At 33.9% G+C, this 22,862-nt stretch overlaps 1 protein-coding gene and 1 long non-coding RNA gene across 4 annotated transcripts; one reads left to right on the forward strand and one right to left on the reverse strand.

The window, feature by feature from the left end:
* Nucleotides 1-13,648: 13,648 nt before the first annotated feature.
* LOC123552691 (uncharacterized) lies at nt 13,649-18,699 on the reverse strand. Its single transcript, XM_053539786.1, has 2 exons — nt 18,536-18,699; nt 13,649-14,175 (listed from the first exon to the last, which is right to left on the reverse strand). The coding sequence occupies exons 1-2, from the start codon at nt 18,651-18,653 to the stop codon at nt 13,649-13,651; spliced, it is 645 nt and encodes a 214-aa protein (XP_053395761.1). The 5' UTR covers nt 18,654-18,699.
* A 100-nt stretch (nt 18,700-18,799) lies between these two features.
* LOC128555731 (uncharacterized) lies at nt 18,800-21,076 on the forward strand. Of its 3 annotated transcripts, none has more exons than XR_008370309.1 (3): nt 18,800-18,818; nt 19,277-19,386; nt 21,030-21,076. It is a non-coding gene; the product is annotated as an uncharacterized LOC128555731 (long non-coding RNA). The 3 variants fall into 3 exon arrangements; XR_008370307.1 differs by lacking the exon at nt 18,800-18,818 and adding an exon at nt 18,901-19,018; XR_008370308.1 differs by lacking the exon at nt 18,800-18,818 and adding an exon at nt 18,985-19,003.
* The last annotated feature ends 1,786 nt before the right edge of the window (nt 21,077-22,862 follow it).

Consider the following 22,862-nt stretch of genomic DNA (forward strand, 5'->3'; position numbering starts at 1 on the left):
AGAAAAACAATGTTTTCTTGGAAAACTATCAGTGTCATTATGAAGAAAGAAAGGAATTTAATTACTGATTACTTGATCTCAACAGACTTTGTAAGTATGGGTATGTTTCTGAATAACGCAAAAGTTTCGAGATAACAGCTGCACAGTGTGGTTTCCTGCATATGTAGGTACAGTTTAAATTCAACATGGAAATGTCTGATGGATGACAAATTTCGCCGTTTTAAATTTCTTATTCAACGTCTGTTAGCATGTTAAGTGAAAAAAATCAGTCTTGACTCTCATAAATATATTTGAGCTGCGCCATGAGAAAACCAACATAGTGCATTTGCGACCAGCATGGATCCAGACCAGCCTGCGCATCCGCGCAGTCTGGTCAGGATCCATGCTGTTTGCTAACGGTTTCTCTAATTGCAATAGGCTTTGAAAGCGAACAGCATGGATCCTGACCAGACTGCGTGGATGCGCAGGCTGGTCTGGATCAATGCTTGTCGCAAATGCACTATGTTGGTTTTATCATGGAGTGGCTCATTTGATCGTTTGTTTCAAAGTCGATTCTTAGATGTATTTTAAAAACATCGTATCAAGTTTACATTCATTCATGATTTCGTTTACACACAGAAATTCATCAAAAATAATTATGATTTCATTTACATGCTTTACATTTCACTATTTCACTTCATTTTTTTTTTCATTTTGGACAACACCACAGCCTCAAGTAAGTAAAATGTTTAACTTATATCAAAATGGCAAGTACAAACCATGTATCGGATGCTGCAGATTTTTGAAAATGTTGTATATTATTTTTTTTATATTTGCTACAATCAAATGGTATAATTTATGATTTTAAATTAAAGTACAGAATTAGATGTAAACAGTAAAACATATATATCAGCAAAATCTTAAATACTAATTTCAATGTACAGAAATGTGAAAAATGTAAACAAAGTACGAGTTATATACAAATTGTGTTCGTTTATGAAGATAAATGATGATGAAACCAACGGTAAATAAACCCCTCATCATCAGATCATCGTTGAACATTTCAATTCAAAGTTAAAAGGAACACAAGTACGACTGATATTCATCCACTGTGTATGTTGGTTTTATGAGTAAATATGAAACCAAGGTAAATATTATTCATCTCGTTGATTTCAAAAGGATTTTATTATACTTTTTTGGTTTATATTAGAATACTAATTTCCAATCTAATGTGAATAGAGAGAATATGCAGTCTAAACAAGCATTAACCATGAAGTTGTATTTGTCTACATACGTTCATTTACTAATAAACTTTGATAATGTGGCAGTTGAGTCCAATAAGTCCAGGGGTGTTCAAAGATAATCCGTCATAGCTCTATTGTAAAGCAAATATTGGATTTACCTGTATTGGAAAATAAACAGAGTCGATTGGATTTAGGTCAACTGCCACATTATCAAAGTTTATTAGTACTTCTCGTTTGAATGGGTCAACAGCGTTGTTGTACTTATAAAATAGACTGGCCCGGTTTATAGGTTGGTCAGGGCTACGGATATGCGATATGTATTGTATTTTGTTATTACTTTTGGGCATGCATTCCCTTCAGTTTGGAACCGTCCATCTTTACAAAGGCGTTTGTTTATTTTATGAGAAGTACCTCATAAGTACATAAATCTGTTTATGTTCTTTTTGTAGAAAGTAAACAGTTATTAAAAATATAGAATAGCTGATCCCAGAAATTCCAACAAAAATAAACTAGTTGCGGGTACGAAAACTAATTTTCTAAAATATATGCTTCCTTATGTTTATGTGTAGAACCATGAACTTACTCTATTTTTATTGTTTTTGGAAAAGTAATTTAAGGTAAACCTGATATCTAAGCTGTTCTTTTAGAACGGATATGAATGTGATTAAGTTAGTTCTGTATCATGGATGTTTTGCTAATCTATCAAGAACTACCCTGGCGCTAAGCGTTGTACCCTGGCGCTTGGCGTTGTATCCTGGCGCTTGACGTTGTATACTCGCCTTCACGCGTCGTTGTCGTTCCCTCTCGTGTCTCGACTTCAAGTTTATGTTGCAAAGGTTATGAAACACTATTTTTCACTAGAAGTGTTTGTAGAAAACAGTTTAAGTTTAAATGTTCATGTATTTGGAGAAGAAGTGGTCAATGCAAGCATGGTTGCAGTACTGTAGTTTTTATATAATTCTGTAGAAAATAAAATCTGACATTACCCTTATCAACGTTAAGACAATTTTTAAAATGTGGTGTACATGAACTAAAACGTTGTATTAGCTTAAAATCCCAAGACATTTTAAAAAGTGACATAAACAAAGGAAAACAGAAAAAATACGGATAATTTTGATATAAGTGAAAATCTTCTAAAAGATTTATTTAACTGACATATGCAACTGTTAGGAAAATTTAACGTAGGCAGTTAACTTAACATACTACTGAAACTAAAAAAGCCCTGAAAATGTTTTATTTGATTAAACGCCTATTTTTACGTAAAACATATTCAATGGCGTTTTACAAATATAAAAAAAATTACGTTTAAAAATGAAGACATTTTAAAGATGTATAAAATAAATGAGCATAAATATCATTGTGAATAAACTATTTAGTAAGTATTAAACAAAAGATCAGGCATCAGATAAAATTAATAAAATATTAGAATATTAAGAAACAGCTGTATGATAGCTGTTTTTTTTTTGTAAGTAAGTAGATGTGAGTTATTTGACATGTTCATAAGTTATTACAAACAACTGTATTTTTGTATTTGTGATAAAAATTGTCATATTCGAATGAATTTAAACAATAAAAATCATCCAGTTCATGTTACTACAATATCTTAAAAAATCACAATCACAGTCTCTAAAAGAGTGCAAAGTAATTTCCAAAATAATGAGTTTTCAACTTCTTTTTGAAAACATCTAATGTGTCCTGATTTCGAGAGGCAATTCATTCCAGAGTTTGGGTCCAACAGTACCCCAACTTCTGTCGCTGAACGTTTTGCGCTTGTTGAAAGGAACAACGAAACACCCAGTAACGGAATTTGAAGAACGCAAGTTGTCTGTGTTTGTTTTGTGAGAAGTTCTGAAAGATATTCTGGAGATTTTCCAACTGAAAAATTATACATGTGAATTTCCAACTGAACAATTATATATGTAGGTAAGCATTTTGAATGTAATTCTTGCTTTGATGGGTAGCCAGTGAAGATCATAGAGCGCTTGCTTGAAACTGTCATATTTTCTTCGATTTAAGACAAGTTTTGCACACATGTTCTGAATTCGTTGCATTTTGTTTACCTCGCTTTGAGCAATACCATACAGAATGACATTGCAATAATCTAAATGGGATATCACCAATGACAGCACAACAGTTTCGGCAGTCTGTTTGGTAAGATATGTCCAGATACATTTTATTCTGAAGTATTTGAGCATTTTGTTTTTTTTGTATTTAACGTCGCACCGACACATGATAGGTCATATGGCGACTTTCCAACTTTAATGGTGGAGGAAGACCCCAGGTGCCCCTCCGTGCATTATTTCACTTTCGTTTGACATGCTCTTTTAGATTCAAGTTTTCATCCAGGTATGCACCTAGAAATCGAATAAAGCTCACTGATTTCACTTCATTACCTACAATGCATATTTTGTCAGTTGCACACTTAGAGAGCTGTCATGATGAAATCGGTTTTGGAAGTGTTCATTTTGAGCGTATTTTCATTCATCCAGTTGTTGATTGTTAAAGCACATTGTTCAAGTTCTTGTATTGCCTGGGATTCGACTGTTGGAGATGACGGTTTAAAGCGTTCATTAGCAGTGTGGTCATCCGCAAAGCCATAAACTGAAATAGATGGCGGAATAACATCAAACAGTGTCCCCGCATATGTCAAATAGAGCCACGGTCCTAAGCAACTCCCTTGTGGAACGCTACAATTTAATTGGCGTGGAAAGGACATGGCTGAATTGACATTTACTCGGCAACTTCTGGGGCGCAGATAGGAATCAACCCAGCTCAGTGCTGTTCCACAAACGCCATACTGCTTGTTCAACACATCAACGAGAATGTCATGGTCTACAGTATCAAAGGCGGCACTGAGATTAATGACAATTAACGCCGTAACTTCTTTCTTCTCCATAGCATCCAGTAAATCATTTACTAGACGTAACAATGCGGATTCGCAAGAATGGTTTTTCCTGTAAGCAGATTGATTTTTGGGTAGAAGATTGTGTTTGTTAACATGATCGTTGAGTCTGAACAGAGCTGCTTTTTCCGTAAGTTTCGAAAAAAAATGAGAGGTTGCTAACAGGCCTGTAGTTTGCAAATTCAAGTTCGAGTCCCACTTTCTTCAACAAAGGTCTTACAATTGCCTGTTTTCATTTTGTTGGAAAGATGCCTTCACGTAACGACAAATTTACCAATTTGGTAATAACAGGCAACAGTTCATCCACTGCTGAATATGAATGGGTATTAAAGGTTTAAGGTCAAGAACAAATCTTTAATTTTCATACTTAAGAAATCCTAGTCGCCTCCGGAAGCATAAACAATTCTTTCTTTTCGGTAGTTTACAAAGCTTCCAATTTCAGTAAGCTCCTGTATATCTTGTCTACCCGCACAATAATAATGATATTATGTCATAAATTTTCTTTTCTTATGCATCACTGCTGCGTCCGGGAGCAAAGCCAGTTCTTCTTTTTTTTAGCATAAATTAAGTCAATTGCGTCAGTTGTCTGCATTTAAAGTTATTTTTCAAACGGACCATTAATTTTCTATTCAGTCACATTTCAGATAAAAGTTTGTCACCTAACGCGCAATTGCTGCATCAAAACACATCTGTAATATTAAAACAGCATCTAATTTCATTCTGCACAAACTTTAAAAATATAAATACAAACTGGGTATCCGGATTCAGATAAGGTACAGTGCAACCTGTGTTTAGCACGCCAATAAAGGGCAGTTTCATTCGTACAGATGCAAATATTTTCATTTCAACTGACCTGATTCTGAACATAAAACAACCTCTTCACAACAAAAAAATTAAAAGGTAAAATGTAGATTTCTCGGATTGACATCGTACAGGAAATTCAACCAGAATCATACATTGCTTCAGTCTACCCATTGTTGTTGCGAAACTGAGGTAACATTACCATGACGTCAATTTTTTGTTTGAAATTGTAGTTTACATATAAATACGTTTTGCAATATCATAAGGTTATATTGTTATAGTACATTTTTGTATAATATGTCGATATATTTGGTTGGGCACCTATTCAAAATAAATAAATAAATAATAATAATAAAAAAGCAAAACAAACACACACACATATGAAGAATAAGCCAAATAGGCGGGTCCAAATTTTATTTATTCGGATGAGTACAAGACAAGTGGAAATATATCCCGTATTGTACAGGATAGTACCAGCATGCCTTTCGATCTAAGATAGTTGCGAAACTCAACTTATCAGCTTTATGACAACCTTGAAAGAGGAGAATAAACGTATGTTAATGCTATGGACTTAAGGAAAGCACTTAACAAGGGTAATTGAAAAACTAATACACATAGATGACCAGCTCTGGATTCCATGCTCTGGCATCACGTCTTAAAGGACCGCACTCAAACAGATGTAGCAGAAGGCTAACTGCCCTATCCGGAGTTCACAAAGATTCTACAAAGCCAGTTTCTTTGCGGATGATACTATAGTATATCTGACAATCATGTCTTCATCAGAATCCCAAGTCTTAGAAAATGAAATGCATTCTCTTGAACAGCGGAAACAGGACTCTTTTTTGGGGGATTTAACGTCGCATCGACACATGATAGGTCATATTGCGACTTTCCAGCTTTAATGGTGGAGGAAGACCCAAGGTGCCCCTCCATGCATTAATTTATCACGAGCGGGAACCTGGGTAGAACCACCGACCTTTCGTAAGCCAGCTGGATGGCTTCCTCGCATGAAGTCCATGGAATCCAGCGTTGGTAAATGTCAACTGGGAAAAGCTATATTCTACATGGCACTTGGCTAAAGACCTGTGCATACAATGTATAAAGATCCGCATTGGTCAACCCGTATCAATAATATTACATCTAAAGCAAACAAAATATCCCACCTATAAATGAAAAAAAAAAAACATAAGGAAATTAAAGGCGTGTAATGCCTATGTGGGTTCCCTATTAGGATACTCACAAAATGTGTGTCTTTCAAACACAGATTACACTATAATAATTTATCATAGAATTGACATGATTTTTTAAACTACCGAAGCGAAAAGTGAGCATTGAAAAGACAACAACTACGAAAACACTTTTCAATCATTATCTTCATTTTATACGGATTGTGACCTTTATGGCATTATTTTCGGCCAAAGTATTATTCATATGCGACAAATGGAATTTTTAAAACCTTCAAATGTACAATCAGAAGCCTAATTGTCGTACAACAGGTACAGGAAACTTTGAAAATAACCTACAATTAAAAGTTTCGTTTCTCCTCGTAACATTCTTCGACAGAAATTTATCCCACGGTTTGCACAACTACTTCAACTGTGGGCGTACTCTGAATACTAGTAAATAACAAAAGATAAAAAGAAGAATTTACATATTGTTAAATTATAGCTAATTTTATTATTGTACGCATCATCGTTGCATCCGTGGGCGCTGGCATTTCTTTGTGTACTGTAGATTCATAAATACTGTATAAAACATTTCGGTAAGAATTATTAGATTATTAGTACGTCTACATCATGGATGTCATAATATCAATGTTCACCATCGCTGAATCACAGACCAGACAAAAAATTGCAGTTGATTTAAGCAGCATTAATTAATATTGTCAAATGCGATTACAGTCAGAGATTTCTTTAAGATATCATTAATTTTCCATTCATACACAGCTCCATGACATTTGCGAATATTAACTTTCTACCTGATTATAAGATGCGTTTACATTCACAGATTTTTTTGTAGGAAAAAATGTTTGATTTAGTGTTGTTAAGCATGAAAGCTGCAGTCTACAAAAATATACGAGTAACGTCAAAACAGCTTCTAATTTCTGCAAACGGAGACATCGTTCACTTTGTTAGATACAGTTAAACTAAATCAGACAAAGTAAAGAATCAACTGTGCCCTAGGCCAGTACTTAAAGTGATATCATGTTTTGAATTTCTGTCGAATGATGTCAAAAAACAAAGAATATTCAGTTATTTCCAAACACCGTTATATTATCATTCAACCAAAAAGTTTCCATTGTCTACCAGAAAGGAACAATTCTTATATCTTAATATTGAGGTTTGGTACCTTTATTACAGACAAAACAATAGAAGTACTTACGCGACTTCGGTGAACTCAACAAAGCAATTTCAAGCACATATATTAATGTGGAATGTAACGTAAGTTACACACTACAATGTCCTACCAAGATACTTACAAAAACAATGCCTTTGCAGAATGGAGAGATGAAAAATAATTTTGACAGCTCGTGAAAACTAATGACAAATTTTGACAGGTGTATGATGACTCATGGCTTCCAGTTTTTTTTTTAAATGGGTCTTCTATATTGTAGCTTACAGCTCATGAATTAAAACAATAAAAGAATATATTGTTACCTTACTGTCGTTTTTCCTATCCTTGTCACGTAAGAATTCCTATTGTTTCAATCATTTGTCACTAATTAAAGCAACTCACAGTGTTGCAATCATACAAAACACTACCCTTATTTTCACATAGATATTGAGGGTTTATCTAATTAACACATGCATTGGAAACACAATTTGATACCTATTGTGTATTGCAATAATGCTAAACTATCTCAGCCGTGACGTGTCCTTAACAACGTTTTAATTATGAAACTTAGAATTCATTATTGTTAAACTTCTTTTCGCTCCTTCAATGTTGAGTTTATACAGATTGAAGAGGAAGAGGAAATTGTTTCCGAGATAATAAATGAGTCTCGCCATGAGAAAACCAAGAGAGTGGCTTTGCAAACAGCATGGATCCTGACCAGACTGCGCGGATGGTTTTCTAACTGCAATAGGCTTTGAAAGCGAACAGCATGGATCCTGACCAGACTGCGTGGATGCGCAGGCTGGTCTGGATCCATGCTGGTCGCAAAGACTCTATGTTGGTTTTCCCATGGCGAGGCTCAAATATCTAACAAACACACCAACATCCTAACAGCAAGATGTTACATCTAAGCTCTGAAACTGAGGTTGCATAAAAGTAACGTCAGAATTTAGAAGAAAATGAGGCTACTTACGTGATGTCAGAACTTGGAACTGAGCTTGCATAAACATAATGTCAGAACTTGGAGAAACTGAGCTTGCATAAACATCATGTCAGAACTTGGAGGAACTGAGCTTGCACAGGAACTGAGCTTGCATAAACGTAATGTCAGAACTTGGAAGACAATGAGGTCACATAAACGTAACGTCAGAAGTTCGAAGAAATTGAGGTTACATAAACATAACGTCAGAACTTAAAAGAAACTGAGGTTGCAAAAACGTAATGTCAGAACTTAAAAAAAACTGAGGTTGCATAAACGTAATGTCAGAACTTAAAAGAAACTGAGGTTGCATAAATGTAATGTCAGAACTTAAAAGAAACTGAGGTTGCATAAACATAACGTAAGAACTTAAAAGAAACTGAGGTTGCATAAACGTAATGCCAGAGCTAAAAGGACACTGAGGTTGCATAAACATAACGTCAGAAGTTGGAATGAACTGAGGTTGCATAGACATACCGTCAGAACTTAAAAGAAACTGAGGTTGCATAAACGTAACGTCAGAACTTAAAAGAAACTGAGGTTGCATAAACGTAACGTCAGAACTTGGAAGAAACCGAGGTTGCATAAACATAATGTAACAACTTGGGAGAAACTGAGGTTGCATAAACATAATGACAGAACTTGGACGAAATTCAGGTAGCATAAACATAATGTCAGAACTCGGAAGAAACTGAGGTTGCATAAACATAATGTCAGAATTTGGAAGAACTGAGGTTGAATAAACATAATGTCAGAACTAGGAACTGAGGTAGCATAAACATAATGTCAGAACTTGGAGGAAACTGAAGTTGTATAAACATAATGTCAGAACTTGGAAAAAACTGAGGTAGCATAAACATATCTCAGAACTTGGAAGAAACTGAGATAGCATAAACGTTACATCAGAATCTGGAAGAAACTGAGGTTACTTTCGTGATGTCAGAGCTTGAAAGGAACTGAGGTTGCATAAACATAATTTCAGAACTTGGAGGAACTGAGGTTGCATAAACGTAATGTCTTTTTAGAAACAATGACCTTGACCCAACCTATCTAAAATGAAACAAAAACATTGGTCTCTATGAAACCTACCTATTTACTAGGTTTGGTCTGCTTACCTCAGTCCTAACTTATGTTTATGAGAAAAGCATTTTTGTATTGTTTATAAAAATTATCATGACCTTGACCTTAGCACCTATTATATATCTAAAACATGGTCTCTATGCAAGCTTCCTAAATTCCAAGTTTGATCACAATACCTTACATCTTGCTGAAGTTATTGAGCAGAAAAGAACAATTGTTTTCAGAACAGCAACCTTGACCTCAACCCCAGTTACCAGAACGCTGCTGTACATTATTTTCCAAGAAAGTTACACAGAAATGCCTTATATGGTAAACATTATATAAGTACTAAAGGTCATTACTCAAGTGTTCCTGAAGTAATTTCGCTGACAGTTACTATTATTACTATGTTGTATTAAAGTCCACTACTGAATGCACATACCATTAAACATGGCTTAAAACCAAGTAAATTATCCATTAAAATAGGAAAAGCTGTTAATTAACCCCATTAATTCTTGCATCATTTTATTTAACATGTTTCACAATATTAATGGGTTACACGTTAAAATACCATTAAAACATCCATTTTTGACCATGAATCATGCTGTTAAAAATTCGGTTTGGTAGCTAAAATCGTTAATTGCTTTGAAAAAAATAATGAAATTCTGTATATTGTGAATTTAACAGGATAATTCATGGTCCTTTACTTTGATTTAATGCCCATTAAATGTTAAAGTTCTGTACGATTTCATTTAAGAGTAAAATTAATGGCCCTTAACAACATGTGATGTGATTCGTATATTTTTAGAAGAACAAAAACATATTTTTTTGGCTTGCACTCGTCCCATTGAATGCTTATAATTCCCGTCCCATATTGTTCTAAAATGGACTTTAATCAAAATAAATACATACTACGCACACATCGATATAATCGATATAATATATCATGATGTTATATTTAGTTGCATTAAAGTTATTTCCCCTTGATGAAGTTACGCCATTTATTCAAATGTTTGCCAAATTGTGTTCCTACAAAAAATCGGATTTATTTCAATGAAAGTCGGATGAAAACATATTAATTTATCACATCAATCTACATTATTTCAGTAAGGGTAAATACGTATTGATGCATGCCACTTTTTCTGTTTTTTGTTTTTCCTGTCCAAATAATCAGCATTTGTATAAGAAAGTGGGTGGGGTAAGGAATTTACATTATGAAATGAGTTCAGATCAGTTTAGATTTTCAAATTTTCCAATCCTTGAGAAGAAACTTAGGTTAATAGAGAAGTGAACAGTACACATCATTGTGAAGATTTACAGTATGATTTAAATTCATTTGGGGCATGGGCAGATCAATGGCTTCTTCGTTTCAATGAATCAAAGAGTGTGGTATGCTTGATTTGGTTGGGGGTGGGGGCTACTTGTGATGCAATCCTTCAAACATTTGCTCTAAGCTGTTTAAGTGCATGCACCTGAGCACAAAGTACTGAAGGAGAGCTAAATTGTGATCGCCCATTGTGCGCTGACATTGTCATCAACAGTTGCTTTTTGAATACACCTGAAACATAATGTCTGTACCAATAAAAACTTGGTCAGAATGTTTGTCAATATAAAAATGTTGAATAGTTAAAACTACTCACATGGTCACTTGATCTATTAAACCAGTACCTGTAAAACCTTCTCAGTACAACACAATACAATACAATATCCATTTATTTTCTCATTTCATATGAACATATGACAGAATGAGGATACAATATGGCAAATGTTTGTACGAGGCTGTTACATGTGTTTACATTACAAAATAATAAGAGAAAAAAAGAAGAATCAAATATTCTTCTAGCATTTTACAAAACAGTACATATGTATAGATACTATTACATGTGTAGTAATACGTACTTTAAATCAATACAGCAAATATCAATATGAAGTTGATTATCTTAAGATGCATAATTCTGATGGCAAATTTTCATGGCCCTTAATTTGGTATACCATTAAAATATTACGAACTCATTAAAATTGAATCTGACATATTTAATGAGACCATTAATCATGTTTTTAATAATTAACGGTCATTAATAGAGTATTAAAAGAATCAATGACCCCATTAGTATTTACTAATTAATGTGGAATTAAGGGGTACTTTTTAATGGCACATTAATTTCATGCGAATTAAAATTGTTCATGGAGTTTTAAGGAGCCAATTAACTTATTTTAATGGTTTATTTTAAGCAGCTTTTCATGGCCATCAAAGTCATTTTAACAAGGTATATTTTACCAGGGTTTTAATGCAGTTATTTCATGGCTTTTTAATATATGGCATTAAAACTAAGGTAATGAAAATCCCATTAAATAGTAAGAAGTAATGGGTGAATTTTAATGGTGACCTGTTGAAACTCTGTTAAAACGTTTGAAAAAATTAAGGCCAATTTCATGATTCTTTTAATGGCATGTGCATCCAGTAGTGATCCTTCAAACCATGATTGAGACATGACTCCGCGTGGACAGAAAACTTAATAAATCAATATTTGCACTAGAGCCCCTTTTGAGAAAAGCGCATGTCTCCCACAACTGCCTATCACCTGAATAGTTATGTGTCTGAGTCAACCATGCACCAATGACTTGAGTGCGGATACTGGCATCAACCATGCACCAATGACTTAAATTGCGGATACTGGCAGCGATTTTTTGGTAATTCAAGGGCCATAATTCCGAAGTGCCTGGGCCGATTTGGCTAGTTATCGAATCTGGCCGAGGACGTTTTGGCAAACAGATTTTATTCAAGTTTGATGAAGATCGCATGAGAAATGTTCGACTAAGAATGGAGACAAGATACGTGACAGAAGGACACACAGACGGACAGATAGGTGTAAATCAATATGTCTCCCACCACAGTGGTGTGGGAGACATAATATATATGTAAGAACAAAGGGCCATAAATCTCATCATGCAATTTATCTGAAACTTGCAGGGTCACATTTCCCTATAGCAGGTACCATTTCTAGAAGTGTTATTGAAATTAATTAAACCTTGTCTGAGATATGACACCGGGCGGACAGATAAATAGATTATTGTGTATTATATGTAAATATAACGGGCTATAATTATTGTCTTCTTCATGCAATTAAGCTAAAACTTGCAGGGCCGCATTTCTTTATACAAGCTTACATTTGTAGCATAATCGAATAAAAGCTCTGTATATGTACTATATGTATAATTCCAAAGGGCCATAAATCTTGTCTTCGTTATCCAAACTGAATGAAACTTTTAAAACGAAATTGGTACTTTAACTAGAAATATTTAGATTGTAACATGTTAGAAAAATGTTGAATTCCCCATGTTCCATTTTAATCTATTTATAGTCATGTTTGTCAACATCAAGTTATCGTTGGGGCATAGTATCAATTCAAATGGAAGGACCATGTATGGGAACGTATACACATTGGAAATATCAATTTAAATGGTTAACATAAATAGAAAGACCGGGTATTTGAACGTATACACATTGGATATATCATAGACATAGGTCCTTAAATTTTCAATGATAGTAATACATTAAATAAAGTCTAGCAATTAAACTCCAATTTGAAAGAATAATTAAAACTATTATTTAATATATAATATATTTATTGTCATCACACTGGTCGTATCAATTCAGAGTAAATTAATGTATATATCATACAATATAATTCAAACCGCCAACCCTATGCCAACCAAAGCAAAATATAAGCCAAAGCGGATAAGCGCTTAAAGTCAAATGAGATTGTTAAGCAAATGAACAATACAAAGCAAATGAATAATAATAATACAAGCAAAATGTACAACAAATTATAAGCAAAACAAAGCATCATAATGTTAGCAGTGTAATTTAAAACTATGCCAAGCAAAAGAATAGTAATAAAACAAGCAGTTGTACAACAAAAAGTAAACTGACATGAAGAAAACAGTTATTAATTGAACAATTTGCAAGTTATAACATGTGTAAGGCAAAGTGATACCTAAATCATTTATTTACTAAAACCTAATTGAATTTCTAATATGAAAGCAAAAAGAACTATTCAACAAAAAAACAACAAAAAAACCTACACTTAATGTTGCTATATAAATTAGATACTATTTCTAACTTAACATTGTTATATCACTTTGCCTAACATTAATTTAATGACAGCTAATTAACAACCGAGAACATTCATAACTTTAACTTCCAAGTCCTACCTTTAATTGATAATAACTGTGACCTTCTCTTTAAATAGTCACTGTAAAAGTAAGTATTTTACTGTATTAATATAAAATTTATTTACTATGACTGCATGAGTTATACAAAAATATAAAATCACTGATGAACTCCTTTTAATAATTGAGAGTCGAGATAAATCGATGAAAAAAATGTCCTAAACGATTTGAACCTTCATTGTTCAAATGTAAACCACCGTCTAATCTGGCAAACAGATATCTTTTGATCTCTCCTTTAAAACAAAATGGTCTGTAGGATTTGATGAACTTTACCCCAAGATCAACTGATAAAACTTTTTCAACTTTAGCGTTAAATTTTATTCTTTCATCAGTGATTTCGTTGTCCACCGGTCGAGGGAGTATGGAAGAAATAATGATATGAATCCTAGGAGATATTTTACGACACTGCGATATGAGATTCACCATATCAGAGCACATGTGTGAAACCGAAAAACCCTTACCAATATTATTGGTACCAACATGAAAAATCACATAGTTAAATTGATGTAAAGGGATTCTCATGGTGTTAATAAGGTGTTGTAACCTCCCTATGGTAGCGCCTGGAAATGCGTAAACTTCAACTCCCTCCAACGGTGGCAAATGTTTTATTATGGAATCTCCAACAATAATTACTTTTCTGTATTCTGAAAATTAAAGAATATTTCTAAATGTCACACATATACTTTGATTTTTATTTAATATATAAATATATATATATATAACTTATTTTAGTGTGACTTTATTATCTATTTCATATTTACTCATATACTACATTACCATTAGCATTGATAGTGATAACAGGAAACTATTTACAACATATATATTTCAACACTTTATGAAAAACTAATTATTTAAAATATTACTTCTTATACAAACTTATTTCTGTCTTGAAACTCTAAACTTATTTTCACAAAGTAAATTCTAAAACCAGATCCAAGAATATGATAGCAGAAATATTTATACCTGTCTAAATTTCTACGATTAAAGTTTAATACATAAACATCTCCTGTCGACATCTGAATGTCATTTTGCCCAGTCAGTCTAAACATCCGACTGAAAGCAAAACAATTCTCTGTTAAGACGAATTACCAGAGAATGTTTATGTAATAATACCATTAATCATAAATGTACCTTCTTGAAATTAGGTTTTGCTGGACAGCTTACAGCTTATTAATTCAGCTACTTTCACTTTATCAGACAGCGAATATTGTAAATATTTTTTGTAAGCATCGGATTGCCAATCCCCCATTAATTGAATCAGGTCAGATGGTAAATTTAACCTGAAGGCTAGAGTGGCAAAGCCTCTTCTGAAAGAATGTGTGGAGAAATCTTTAGGAGGTAGTCCTATCTGTTTTATTAAAGATCTCAGTTTTCTTAAATACATATTGTATGTAACAATTTGTCCTCTTTTTAATACAAAAAGGGGCGATTCCTCCGATCTTGGAACAGCTGTTACCATATTTTGGTAAGCCAATACTGGACATAAACATGACTTATTAATTTTTACCAAAGGAGTAATTAGAACCCTTTCTCCTTTCTGAATAGTCTTTGACCATTTCATTTTCACTATTAACCTATTATCAGAAAGTTCAACATCACCTCTGTGTAAAAATTTTTTACTTGTCATATCTTTTAATGAAGTTGGTACTAAATTAGATTTTCTTGCTAGAAGGAAAAAGGCAAATAGAAACAGGCACCAATACACTAAATTGTCTTTTTCTGAAAAATCAAGTACCGCAAATATTTGCTCCAAAATAACTGGTGTAATTGGTTTAGCTTGTTTAACCTGATGTAACTTTAATTTTGAAATTCCTTTTAAAGATAGATTTAAAATAAAGCTATTTATGTGGTCGATATTAACTCCTAACAGAAGATGCATAGTCCTTACTCCACTTATGTAATTTCTTATTGATTCTACTGATTTAAATGTCCTACTCAAAAACTGAGCATATAACTGTAAAGTCTCTGTTGAGACTGGTAAAAAACACAACTGAAAATATGTACAGAATAATAAGAAGGATTCCCACTGAATCCTTAAATTCTTCTTAGAGCCTTCAGCATATGCTTGTCTGTTGGAATGTCTGAGATCACTTCTTAACTGAGGTATTTGCATTTCTGAAATGACATAATTTGATAACTACCATAACTTTTGAAATTCAAATTCTGATTCTTTAACCTGATATTCCTCAAGCCTTAAATTTGCATTAAGCTTTTCAAATTCAATTCTATGTCTTTCATCTTTATGCCACATTGACAAGTGATCTGACAAACGATTCTGTGAGGATGTAATATGCTGAGCTCTTAATTCAAACTCATTGACTGCCATCACAAATATGACCTCTCTTAAACAACTTTGGGTAAAATGGCATTTTGATTTTCCTGTATTAATAGCTATGTAGGTTGATAAATTATCACAGAGAACTACAATTCGCTGATGTCTGAAATTTTTTCCCCAGATGTGTAAACACACCATAAGTGCTAACATCTCTAGTGCTCCTATGTGTAACCTTTGATCTATAATTTTACTTGGAAGTATAGAATGAAAATAATTTCCATTCCAAAATCCACCTATTCCATCTAAACATGCATCGGAGGAAAAAATTTCACCAGGATCTGACCAAGGCCCTAAATTCATTAATGAAACTCCATTATAAATAGGTAAGAATTCATTCCACCACAAAAGATCTTTTTTAACCTCCTCTGGTATAACATGTAGAGCTGAATTGTTAGTACCATGTAGCTCACGTAACCAGTTTAATAAACGATTAATAAAAATCCTACTGGGTTTAACGCAAGCTCCAACAAAGTTGAGTTTACCTAACAATGACTGAATGTCTTTCAATGTGGCCTTGTTTTTATTTAACCATAAAGCTATCAATTTTTTAATTTCATTCAATCTTTCAGGGGTTATCTCCATGGTCATTGATAAAGTATTGAATAAAACTCCTAAAAACGACATGACTTCCGATGGTGGGCTACTTTTCTTTTCAGCTTCCTCTATACCAGCATTTTTCAGAATTTTACCTAAAGTCAAATAGGCAAACTCTGCATGTTCTCTACGTTCAACACCTGCAAGATCATCTAAGTAATTAAGTACAGCAATTCCCATGCCTAGAAGAATAAATGAAATGGCATTTGTGACCCTTTGGCAGATATATGCAGCACTTCTCAAACCCATGGACAAAACAGTATCGCAAAAGATGTGTTTTTTCCAAGTGTAAGCAACAAGATTGTAATTTGAAGGACAGATACTTATTTGTCGATAAGCTCTAGATAGATCTTTTTTAAATAATAATGAACCTTGACCTTTTGAAATTATGAGTGCTACCAAATCATCTATCTTTGGATAAATCAAAGCAACTTCTTCTCCTAAATATTCATCTTTTGGTACAAATTCATTAACTGCACACTGGGTATTACTGCTCAAATCTAAACTAATTCTTCTATCTGAAATATCTTTTTTGGGTACAGAATTCAAAGGGGAAATCAACAAATTTTGACTAAAAGGGTTTTGTTTAAAAGGTCCTATAATTGCGTCATTTTTCATTTCCTTAACTAAATATTTATTAATAACCTCTGGAAATTCTTTTGCGCCCTTGTAATTTTTATACTTCCAAACCTCTTTTGTTTCAGGAAGCAAATTTTCATTTCCTGTAAAACCTATGGGAAATCCATATTCTAATAAATCACACACTAACATGTCATTATACTGAAAATTATTTAATACTGTTCTTAAATAGTCTGTGTTATTTTTTTCATTTACTCTAATCCGACATTGTTCATAGTTAAATTTACCCGATTTCTTAACCTGTTCATGTACCAAAACTTTTTCTTCTACTTTCTGAAATCCTGAGGTTGTTTTAATTTCTCTACAGATTTTACAAGTTTCAGTGTGATCACAAATATGTGAAGTATTTACTTTTTTGTCCAGAATATTTTTCTCAACATTTGTATTGTAACAAAATTTTGGAAGGAAAATAACTTCTACTTTATCTTCTTGAATTATTTCAATGGACCTATACTGTCAAGCTGATGAATAGAGACAAGCTGTTGAACTTTCTGGATGCTCAAGTTTCTTTTGATCTTTCTGCCAACATGTAGCACAGATATGTTTGGCCCATCTTAATTTTCCTTTAACCATTAGTGTGTAACTAGCCTTGTGCATACATTTATTTCTTTGATAGAAAGAGCAGAACCATGTACTCTCCTCCTCTACATTTTCTTGATTGACCTTTGAGTAAGATTTTTTACCTTTACCTAGATTGGCATTTGTAGACGAATATCTACTCGGGGGATTGGCTTTCGTAAGCATAGCAATTTCCAAATAATGAAAATCGTCAGACCAAGATTTTTCTCCTAATTCAATTTCTCTTAGAACAGCAGCGTAATATGATTTCAATATTGTAAAACTGTAATTTGAACTTAGATACATCATTCTTTTCAACAAATTTGACCTACCCTTTTTTTCTACCATACCTGTTCTATCATCAGAAATAATTTCTAATTCTCCTGCAACAAATTAACTTTGATTAAGGTCTTGAAATGTAATATTTTGATTAACAAACTCGTACCTAAGCTGAGAATGTGGATATTTCTGTACATGTTTAACTTTATCTGAAGATTTTTCTTTTATACAAGATTTCTTTGACTTTTTATGTTTAGATTTAGATTTTTTTGCTTTTGACACATTTTTCTTTTTGCTATCTTCACTTTTAACATTATCTGTTAAATGATCACTACTGCTATCTGTATCTGATGATGAATCACCAGAAGAAACACTATCTGTCGATTCGTTATCCGAATCGGATTTAGTCGAATCCAAGCCAATTTCTTTCAATTGTTTTTGCACTGAACGTAACAGTTTATTGTCTTTTCTAAGTGCATTGCTATCTACCATCGACTCTGAGGGTAATGAAGATGACTCTGTCTGTTTAGATTTAATAGATTTACTACTAGCAATAGCATCTTTTGTTTCCGGTTTTAAAGAAGAAATAGAAGATTTACCCTTGAGTTTGAAGATGTTGTCTTTCTTTTCTTCCAGGAGCCCTCTTAAACGTTCCTTCTCTTGCTGTTTCTTTAGCTTCTTCCCCTCTTTTTCAAGCTGAGCTAGCTTTTCTCGCATTGAAGCAATCTCGACATCATCGTCCGAATCCGACTCACTTTCTGGTCGTAGAGGTAGCAGTTGGTAGTTTCCAGCCACAGATTCGAATTGGCCAGGGTCAAAATCTGTCATTAGAGATAAAACCTTGAAGTGAAGGCAGTTTTGATGTTTGAAATATTTGTTGATGTGAGTTTGTGATTAACAAGTTTAAGAATGGTATGTTGCAGAAATTCTGGCAGATGCGAATGTAAGCTTGATGGCATCATTTTCAGATAACTGCTTGAAATGCATATATGCCACTATCAGCATTGAGCGTCTCGTGAACTGTCAAATGTCATATAGGCCTCACACAGTTGAAAATAGTGAAAAAAGTAATCGGTTGACAGGTATTTTTGTCCAGCTCTGCAAGTAATACTTGAAACTGAGTACAGAATGCAAGTGGCCATTTGTCTCTATCCATTCCCCTAACATTTTAAGGCCAGTTGGAGATATGGCTAATTTGGGCTGAAATGTCATGTATTTTCGCGGGCTGAAATTATCTTTCAGGTGGCTTGTGGATTTAAAAATCTATGCTTTGTATGAAGTTTACTATGTATTTTATTTCTTCTTCAAGTAAGATGTAAACCGGTATCTTTTATTTTCAGGTCTGCATCTCGTAAGATATCGGAAGCCGTCTGACTTGGCCACATCGCTCGGAAGTCCGAAGTACTAGAAAAAACCGCCATCTGCTACCTTAAGACATTTGTCAATTTTTGTAAGTACTATTTCATGCTTTCTTTTGTGTTGTTCAAGCTCTCCAGTATGTGTTATTTAAAAATCCGAGCTGAATGGATTCATAACATAGACAGATGTTGTTTGATATGGTAGAAGTTAAGGGGAGGTAACTCTGATTTTACCGGGTAAGTAAATCTTATTTTTGTTTGTAGTGTAGGGTTTTCTTAAAATTTCTAGCGGGAAACACATTTCTTTTGTAGTTTATATCAAATTTAAAGGAAGAAGGACTATTTAAAGGAAATATAGGTGCAACTTTTTGGCATTTTGTAAATACATGGCTGTTTCACAAGGCTCGGAACTGGATTCTGTGGTGATATTTCTTTCGAAGATATTTCTCGAGTGGCAGGTATGATTTTAGTTCTTACAAATTTCTGTTGTGGCTTTATCGGTGTCAGGACATGACGACAGAAGAAAAGTGTAGAGAGTGGATACATCTTGGGTGCATTTAAGGTCCTGGAGTGAGGGAACATTTGCAGATATTTGTTTTTAATTAAGAGAAGATACGGTTTCTCGGAGATGTACTGGGAGATTGCTCGAATTCGTTAAAATAGGTAAGTTTGGCAACAACAACAACAACAACAACAACAAAAACAACAACAACAACAACAACAAAAGTGCATTGTAAAATATTTATTTAAAGCTATTTTATACTTACTGTATGTAAGGTAATATGAAAAAGTACTTGTAAACAGGGGCGGCTTTTCCTGAGCTTGCGGATTTGAAGTACAGTTAGTCTTGGGTAAGTAAGCTGTGCTGCTTTTAATTTTGTTCCTCAAGTATGCAGGGCTGTGCACAGTGCTAATACAGTACATTTATGGCCATCATGTAATAGTAGGTAAGTCTTTTTTTAATGTCAGAAAGATAGATGCAGTAAGAAATATGTGTGTAAAATGGGGCCAAATCCACAATATTGTAGACATTGTTTGGACATGTGCAATTTGCAAGAAGAACAAAGCATTGTTTAAATATTGGTAAGATTTTATTTGTCATAGATCATTTTCTTAGAATCAGGTGCCAGACAGTCCATGGAGATGCATGTCTTGGTCCTTAAGGTAGCAGTTGGTAGTTTCCAGCCACAGATTCGAATTGGCCAGGGTCAAAATCTGTCATTAGAGATAAAACCTTGAAGTGAAGGCAGTTTTGATGTTTGAAATATTTGTTGATGTGAGTTTGTGATTAACAAGTTTAAGAATGGTATGTTGCAGAAATTCTGGCAGATGCGAATGTAAGCTTGATGGCATCATTTTCAGATAACTGCTTGAAATGCATATATGCCACTATCAGCATTGAGCGTCTCGTGAACTGTCAAATGTCATATAGGCCTCACACAGTTGAAAATAGTGAAAAAAGTAATCGGTTGACAGGTATTTTTGTCCAGCTCTGCAAGTAATACTTGAAACTGAGTACAGAATGCAAGTGGCCATTTGTCTCTATCCATTCCCCTAACATTTTAAGGCCAGTTGGAGATATGGCTAATTTGGGCTGAAATGTCATGTATTTTCGCGGGCTGAAATTATCTTTCAGGTGGCTTGTGGATTTAAAAATCTATGCTTTGTATGAAGTTTACTATGTATTTTATTTCTTCTTCAAGTAAGATGTAAACCGGTATCTTTTTATTTTCAGGTCTGCATCTCGTAAGATATCGGAAGCCGTCTGACTTGGCCACATCGCTCGGAAGTCCGAAGTACTAGAAAAAACCGCCATCTGCTACCAGACCACCAATTTCAATCGGTTCCTTATGCGACTCGCTCGTTGTTGCGGTCCCGCCTGTAGCACCTGTTTCTTCACCTCGAGCGAATTCTGGACTTTGTGGCTCGTATTCTAACTTTACAGCCGATTTCCCTTCATGTAATCGCTTATAATCTATTCTTTCCCTTCTTTCCTTCCTCTTATCTTGATTGCTGTCTGCCATCGTACAACTTACAATTGTCCAGTTTTATCACTTTTTGTCCGTGATACGTGTACACTTTTCACAAAGTTTATTAAAATGCCTTACTTGAAAATCTCTCTATTCTACACTGGATTTTTCCCGACGTTGCGTTGAAGAAGTTGTCTATGGCATTTCTCTCTTCTGATGTTTTCCATAATTTAAATTTCTATATTATAAATAATTGTGGGCACTGTGAAGCCCGCCAAAACTACTCGGTATGTTTTAAATTTACATGCTGACACGACCCAACAAAGAAAAACAGTAACCGGTGAAGTTTGAAATTTCCGATATATAAGAATCGATAACCAATGAGATAATCTGATACATATATATTGAGTTAATCCAATCGATGAATTTGTAATCTATAAACAAGGTAAGAGACCACCAAATTAACTATTACCTGAATGAAGTATAAATTTGTTCGTATAATTAAATATTTTAATCAGGATTAAAATAGTCCAATTGATTTCCAAGTCCTTGAAATAACCAAAAATGTGAAGTTTATGATAGTTTTGTTAATATCAATAACAGAAGTTTTAATTTTTAATTTAAAGTTGTGATCCACGAAGAATGACAACTCTTGCCTTGGGCTAATACTTATAGGCAGAGATATTGAAATTACACAATTGAGTGGAAAATGAAAATTGTTTTAGACACAATATCATACTTTTTTGCACAACAAAAACATTTAGGATTTATTCATTTGTGTTTGATTTACCCCTCAAAACATGGTTCCTGTGATTCTATCAACTTACATATGGTAAAAAATTAACTTTTAACAAGCCAATAATAAAATGAAGTATCAGTAAGTAAATAATAGTGCAGATAATACAGTTTTGCTTGTATCAAAATGTCACAACTGAAGCACTTTTGTAATACAGAACACCTGGTAGGATTAGTAAAGGTGCAATTATATTGATCTCTATTTCCTATACCTATATAATAATATCAATTCAAATGTCATTTTTATTGCCCCTGGCTCCAAACATAGGTATGGTTCTATGGGATACGAACTGGTCCAAAACTCTCAGAAACCGCATCTTGCGGTTTAAAAGCGCATCATGCGGTTTATAAACCGCAATATGCGGTGACTAAAACGCAAATTGCGCTTGAACAGTTTTGAACCGTTTGTGCGTGAAATACTTAACCGCATCATGCGGTTTATCCGGCTTTAACCGGATGCAGTATAGTACGGTAGGGTATTGTTTTTCTATCGACCAATGAGAAACTCGTTATTCGTTTGAGCGCGATTTGCGAAAGACTGAAAAAAGAAACAAAACAAAAAACACACAACAGCCAGCTAATATCAAATAATGACAAATTAAAGTAACGGACATCGGAAACTTCCTTGAGCGAGTTCGAGTTGTAATGGGATCGATCAATAGGTCACTAGAAGTGTCACAGTCTCAATATGCTTTAGACAGCGCCATTGTCCGGTTGGACGCGTTGATTAGAAATGTCAACAGAATGACTGTAGCCTATCCCGGATTACTCCAAATAATTGTACTCGAGAGTTGAATATCGTT

Source organism: Mercenaria mercenaria, chromosome 3 (assembly GCF_021730395.1).
Source record: "Mercenaria mercenaria strain notata chromosome 3, MADL_Memer_1, whole genome shotgun sequence".
Taxonomy (NCBI): Eukaryota; Metazoa; Mollusca; class Bivalvia; order Venerida; family Veneridae; genus Mercenaria; species Mercenaria mercenaria.

Excerpts from the sequence above, each read along its gene's own strand:
- LOC123552691 (XM_053539786.1), bottom strand. The coding sequence starts at position 18,653 with ATGCGAGAAAAGCTAGCTCAGCTTGAAAAAGAGGGGAAGAAGCTAAAG. Across the intron at positions 14,176-18,535 it reads CAACATCTTCAAACTCAAGG|AATACAGAAAAGTAATTATT; the intron begins GTAAATCTTCTA and ends TTTAATTTTCAG.